The 6,771-nt window shown below is 68.8% G+C and overlaps 1 protein-coding gene across 1 annotated transcript; it reads left to right on the plus strand.

Moving 5' to 3' along the window:
- MEN1 (menin 1) lies at positions 1 to 5,653 on the plus strand (the record flags this gene model as incomplete). The annotated part of the gene is made up of 9 exons (XM_075059273.1): positions 1 to 349; positions 1,313 to 1,521; positions 2,428 to 2,556; positions 2,670 to 2,710; positions 2,822 to 2,909; positions 2,996 to 3,132; positions 3,241 to 3,370; positions 4,080 to 4,253; positions 5,201 to 5,653. Coding segments are annotated over 9 exons (1,707 nt in total), but the record flags the coding sequence as incomplete, so codon positions are not given.
- Between the last annotated feature and the right edge of the window lie 1,118 nt (positions 5,654 to 6,771).

Here is a 6,771-nt window from a genome sequence, read left to right on the forward strand (position 1 = left end):
CCTGACCTGGTGCTGCTCTCGCTGGTGCTGGGCTTCGTTGAGCATTTCCTGGCCGTCAACCGCGTCCTCCCCACCAACGTCCCCGGCATCAGCTTCGAGGCCCGGCCGGGCCCCGAGCCCCACACCCTCGCCTACTTCCCGGTGGCCGAGCTCTCCATCGTGGCCGCCCTCTACGCCCGCTTCACCGCCCAGATCCGGGGGGCCGTGGATCTCTCCCTCTACCCCCGGCCCGACGGCTTCTCCTCCCGCGACCTGGTGAAGAAAGTCTCCGACGTCATCTGGAACAGCCTCAGCCGCTCCTACTTCAAGGATCGGGCCCACATCCAGTCCCTCTTCAGCTTCATCACCGGTATGGGGGCTGGGGGGCTGCCCCACGGGGCTGGGGGTCGCGTTGGGGGCTGCCCCGTAACTGATAAGGGGGCTGAGGGGTGCCCCGCAGTGGTTGGGGTCGCTTTGGGGGCTGCCCCATAACCAGTATGAGTTATGCGGGCTGCCCTATGGGGCTTGGGATCACACTGGAGTCTGCCCCATAACCGATAAGGGGGCTGGGGGGTGCCCTGCAGGGGTTGGGGTCATGCTGGGGTCTGTCCCATAACCGCTATGGGGTTCATGGGGTGCCCTACAGGGCTTGGGGTCACTTTCAGGGCTGCCCCATAACCAGTATGGGGTCTGTGGGGTGCCCCACAGGGCTTGGGGTTGCTTTGGGGTCTGCCCCATAAATGATAAAGGGGCTGGGGGGTGCCCCGCAGTGGTTGGGGTCACTTTAGGGTCTGTCCCATAACCAGTATGGAGGCCATGGGGTATCCCATGGGCTTGGGGTCACACTGGGGTCTGCCCCATGGCAACTGGGGGGGCTGTGGGCTGCCCCATAGGGCTTGGGATCATTTTGGGGGCTGCCCCATAACCAGTATGGAGTCTGTGGGGTGCCCCACGGGGCTTGGGGTCGCTTTGGGGTCTGCCCCCTAACTGATAAGGGGGCTGGGGGGTGCCCCGCAGTGGTTGGGGTCACTTTAGGGTCTGCCCCATAACCAGTATGGGGTCCATGGGGTGCCCCGCAGTGGTTGGGGTCCCTTTGGGGTCTGCCCCATGGCAACTAGGGGGACTGCGGGTTGCCCCATGGGGCTTGGGGTCACTTTGGGGCTTGCCCCACAGCACCCGGGGGGGCCACCCACCGCAGGGCTCCACAGCGGGGCCGCGAGCAGACCCCCCACGGCGCACGGGAGGGGAGGCGGCGAGGAGGAGGAGGGCCTGTGGGGCGGGCGACCCCCTCCCACCCCTAACCCGGCCCCGCGTCCCTCTGCCCCCCCCCCAGGGACGAAGCTGGACAGCTCGGGGGTGGCCTTCGCGGTGGTGGGGGCCTGCCAGGCCCTGGGGCTGCCCGACGTCCACCTGGCCCTCTCGGAGGATCACGCCTGGGTGGCCTTCGGCCCCGGCGGCGAGCAGACGGCCGAGGTCACCTGGCACGGCAAGGGCAACGAGGACCGGCGGGGACAGACGGTCAACGCCGGCGTGGCCGAGAGGGTGGGTGGCGGTGGGGGGGGGGGGGACGGACACGGTGGGGGGAGACCCAGGGGGACAGGGAGGACACAGGGGGACAAGGATGGGGATGGGGAGTACTTGAGGGTACAGGGATGGGGAGAGGGGAGACCCACAGGGATAGGGATGGGGATGGGGGGGTCTGGGGGGGACCCAGAGGGATGAGGATGGGGATGGGGGGGACCCAGAGGGACAAGGACGGGGTCTGGGGGGTACCCAGAGGGACAAGGATGGGGATGGGGCGTACTTGAGGGTACAGAGATGGGGAGAGGAGAGACCTACAGGGATGAGGATGGGGATGGGGGGTCTGGGGGGGACCCAGAGGGACAAGGATGGGGATGGGGGGTACTTGAGGGTACAAGAATGGGGAGAGCCAGAGGGATGAGGATGGGGGGGTCTGGGAGGGACCCAGAGGGATGAGGACGGGGTCTGGGGGGGACCCAGAGGGACAAGGATGGGGATGGGGCGTACTTGAGGGTACAAGAATGGGGAGAGGGGAGACCCACAGGCATGGGGATGGGGGGTCTGGGGGGGCACCCAGAGGGACAAGGACGGGAATGGGGGGGACCCAGAGGGACAAGGATGGGGATGGGGGGTACCTGAGGGTACAGGGATGGGGAGAGCCAGAGGGATGAGGATGGGGGGGTCTGGGAGGGACCCAGAGGGATGAGGATGGGAATGGGGGAGCCCGGGGGGGGACACGGGCAGCTGGGGACAATGAGGACCGGTGGGGACAGACCGTCAATGCCGGCGTGGCTGAGAGAGGGGGTACCTCAGTGGGGATGGGGGACACACACACGGGACAGATGTCTCCCCCACGTCATGGCGTGTCCCCTCCGCGTCCCCCCCGTGTCATCGCGTGTCCCCTGTCGTGTTCCCCCCCCCCCCCAGAGCTGGCTGTACCTGAAGGGCTCGTACCTGCGCTGCACGCGGCACATGGAGGTGGCCTTCATGGTCTGCGCCATCAACCCCTCCATCGACCTGCACACCGACAGCCTCGAGCTGCTGCAGCTCCAGCAGGTGGGGCGGCCGTGGGGCTGGCCGTGGGGCAGGTGGGGCGGCCGTGGGGCTGGCCGTGGGGCGGGGGGGGTGGCCGTGGGGCACCCCCCCAGCTTCTTTCTCTTCCCTTGCAGCGTCTGCTCTGGCTGCTCTACGATTTGGGGCACCTGGAGAGGTGAGAGAGCCCCCCCCCCCCTCCAATCCCACCGTGGGGCTGGCCCCCCAACCCTGCCATGAAGCTGCCCCCCCAACCCGCCGTGGGGCTGCCCCCCAACCTTCCCCACAGATACCCCATGGCTCTGGGCAACCTGGCCGACCTGGAGGAGCTGGAGCCCACCCCGGGGAGACCCGACCCCCTCACCATCTACCACAAGGTGAGCCGTGGGGCCGGGGCAGCCGGGCGCCGTGGGGCAGGGTGTGGGGCTGACGACCCCCCCCCCCCGGCGCCCCCCCCCCCCAGGGCATCGTCTCGGCACGGACCTACTACAACAACGAGCACATCTACCCCTACATGTACCTGGCCGGCTACCACTGCCGCAACAAGAACGTGAAGGAAGCGCTGGAGGCCTGGGCCGACACCGCCACCGTCATCCAGGAGTGAGTTGGGGGGGGGGCTGGGGGTCCCGAGCCCTCCTGGGGGTCCGTATCCCTCTGTAGTTGTGGGGCAGCCCCCCAACTGCCCCCCCCCCCGTCTCTGCCCCACAGCTACAACTACTGCCGGGAGGACGAGGAGATCTACAAGGAATTCTTCGACGTGGCCAACGACGTCATCCCCAACCTGCTGAAGGAGGCGGCCAACGCTGCTGAGCCCCCCGGGGAGGGCGACGGTGCCGAGGTGGGGGGGGGGGGAGCCCCGAATTGGGGGTACGCTGCGTGGGGTGGGGGTGGGATCCCCGGGTGTGGGGTACCCCATGGGTGTGAGGGTTTGCCTTGTGTCGGCGGGGGTGTCCCTGCCGTGGGGTGCTGCGTTTGGGGGGGGATGGTGGCGTGAGGGGGGGGCTCCCACCTGTGGGGGGTGGGATTTTGGGGTGCCCCACGTTTGGGGGTCCCCATCTGGGGTGCCCTGCATCCGGGGGTCCCCGTTTGGGGCATCCCACAAAGGGGGGAGCTCCTGTTTGGGGATGGCGGGGGGGGGGAATGTCTCTGCTGTGGGGTGCCCCACAGAGGGAGTCTGCATTTGGGGGGGTGCCCCAGATATGGGGGGCTGCGTTTGGAGGTCTCCGAGGGGCTGCCCCGCATGTGGGGAGGCTGCCTTCGGGGGTGTCCTACGAGGGGGGGGGTTCCAAAGGGGCGCCCCACATTTGGGGGTGCCTCACTTAGGGAATCTGCACTTGGGGGGGGCCCGGAGGTCGCCCCCCCCAAACGGGGGGTGGCCGCATTTGGGGGTGTCCGCAGGGCTGCCCCACATACGAGGGGGCCGCACCCGGGGGTCCCCCGCCAGCAGACGGCCCCCCCGCCCACTCTGGGGGGGGGCGTCCGTCGTGACAGCCCACCGCGTTTTGGGGTGCAGCCTGACGGGGGGGGGGGTGTGTGTCCCCCCGCAGGCGTCCCCGAGCCCCGGGGGGGGGGTCTCGGCGCTGCAGGACCCCGAGTGCTTCGCCCACCTCCTGCGCTTCTACGACGGCATCTGCAAGTGGGAGGAGGGCAGCCCCACGCCCGTCCTGCACGTCGGCTGGGCCACCTTCCTCGTCCAGTCCCTCGGACGCTTCGACGGGCAGGTGGGGGGGCTGGGGGGGCTCCCCGGGGGGTTGGGGGGGCTCCCCGAGGGTGTTGGGGGGCTCCCGGGGGTGTGGGGGGGAGGATGGAGCAGCCCCACGGTGTGGCTGTCGCTTCCCTCGGATGCTCCCGAGGGGCAGGTGAGGTTGGGGGGGGGGGAGCTCTGGGGTCCCCAAAACCCTCCTTGGGGTCCCTGATAACCTTTCTGGGGGTCCCTGGGCTCCCCAATAACTCGGGGGGGCTCCAGGCTCCCCCAGACCCCCTTTGTGTCCCCCATTGTCCTTGGGGTCCCTGTAACCTTTCTGGGGGGGTCCCTGGGCTCCCCCAGGCCCCCTTTGTGTCCCCCCATTGTCCTTGGGGTCCCCAATAACCTTTCTGAGGGTCTCTGGGCTCCCCAATAACCTTGGGGGGGGCTCCAGGCTCCCCCAGACCCCCTTTGTGTCCCCCATTGTCCTTGGGGTCCCTGATAACATTTCTGGGGGTCCCTGGGCTCCCCAATAACCTTGGGGGGGCTCCAGGCTCCCCCAGACCCCCTTTGTGTGTGTCGTCCCCCCCCCGGCGTCCCCCTGTTGTCCTTGGGGTCCCTGATAACCTTTCTGGGGGGTCCCTGGGCTCCCCAATAACTCAGGGGGGCTCCAGGCTCCCCCAGACCCCCTTTGTGTGCCCCCATTGTCCTTGGGGTCCCCGATAACCTTTCTGGGGGGTCCCTGGGCTCCCCAATAACTTTGGGGGGGCTCCAGGCTCCCCCAGACCCCCTGTGTGTCGCCCCCCATTGTCCTTGGGGTCCCTGTAACCTTTCTGGGGGGGTCCCTGGGCTCCCCAATAACTCGGGGGGGGGGCTCCAGGCTCCCCCAGACCCCCTTTGTGTCTGTTCCCCCCCTTCCCCCGGGGTCCCCCGCGTTCTCCCGTGGGGTCTCTGTGCCGACCCCTGCCCGTCCCCCCCCCCCAGGTCCGTCAGAAGGTGACGCTGGTGTCGCGGGACGCCGACCCCCCCGAGGACGAGGACGCCGGCAGCGAAGACCCCCGGGAAGGCCGACGCCGGGGCCCCCGCCGCGAATCCAAACCCGAAGAACCCCCCCTCCCCAAAAAACCCCCCGACCGCCGCCGGCCCTCCGGCCCGCGCCCCGAGGAGCCCCCCGCCGCCGCCGCCGCCGCCGTGCCCCCTCCGCCGCCGCCCCCCCCCGCGCCTCCGCCCCCCCCAGCGCCGGGGGGGCCGGTGCTGGTGTTCCAGAGCGAGAAGATGAAGGGGATGAAGGACCTGCTGCGCGCCCCCAAAATCAACTCCAGCGCCATCAAGCTCCAGCTGACGGCCCAGTCCCAGGTGCAGCTCAAGAAGCAGAAGGCGGCTCCCAGCGACTACACCCTCGCCTTCCTCAAGAGACCCCGCAAGGGGCTCTGAGCCTGGGGGGGGGGGTGGGCTCGAGGGTGGGCTGCGGGGGGGGATTGGGGTGCAGTAAGGACTCGGGGGGGGGCTGGGGGGGATATTGGGGTGCAATAAGGACTCTGGGGGGGGCTGGGGGGGATATTGGGGTGCAATAAGGACTCTAGGGTGGGCTGCAGGGGGGAATTGGGGTGCAGTAAGGACTCTGGGGGGGCTGAGGGGGGAAAAATGGGGAGCAGAGGGGGGATTGGGGTGCGATAGGGGCTCGAGGGTGGGCTGCAGGGGGGGATTGGGGTGCAGTAAGGACTCTGGGGGGCCTGCGGGGGGGGAAAATGGGGAGCAGAAGGGGGATCGGGGTGCGATAGGGGCTCGAGGGTGGGCTGTGGGGGGTATTGGGGTGTGATAAGGACTCTAGGGGGGCTGCAGGGGGGAATTGGGGTGCAGTAAGGACTCTGGGGGGGCTGCGGGGGGGAAAAATGGGGAGCAGAGGGGGGATTGGGGTGCAAGGGGGCTCTAGGGTGGGCTGCAGGGGGAATTGGGGTGCAGTAAGGACTCTGGGGGGCTGCGGGGGGGAATTGGGGTGCGATAGGGGCTCGAGGGTGGGCTGCGAGGGGGATTGGGGTGCAGTAAGGACTCGGGGGGGCTGAAGGGGGGAAAATGGGGAGCAGAAGGAGGATTGGGGTGCGATAGGGGCTCTAGGGTGGGCTGTGGGGGGGTATTGGGGTGCGATAAGGACTCTAGGGGGGCTGCAGGGGGAAAAATGGGGAGCAGAAAGAGGATTGGGGTGCAAAGGGGCTCTAGGGTGGGCTGCGGGGGGGAATTGGGGTGCAACAAGGACTCTGGGGGGGGCTGTGGGGGGATATTGGGGTGCAATAAGGACTCTAGGGGGGCTGCGGGGGGGAATTGGGGTGCAGTAAGGACTCTAGGGGGGGCTGCAAGGGGGGAAATGGGGAGCAGAGGGGAGATTGGGGTGCGGTAGGGGCTCGAGGGTGGGCTGCAGGGGGAATTGGGGTGCAGTAAGGACTCTGGGGGGGCTGTGCGGGGTATTGGGGTGCAATAAGGACTCTGGGGGCGCTGCAGGGGGGAATTTGGGGTGCAATGGGGTGCCTGGGGGGGGGAACAGGGAGCGGAGGGGGGAT

The sequence above is a fragment of the Buteo buteo genome, chromosome 29, assembly GCF_964188355.1.
Source record: "Buteo buteo chromosome 29, bButBut1.hap1.1, whole genome shotgun sequence".
NCBI lineage: Eukaryota > Metazoa > Chordata > Aves > Accipitriformes > Accipitridae > Buteo > Buteo buteo.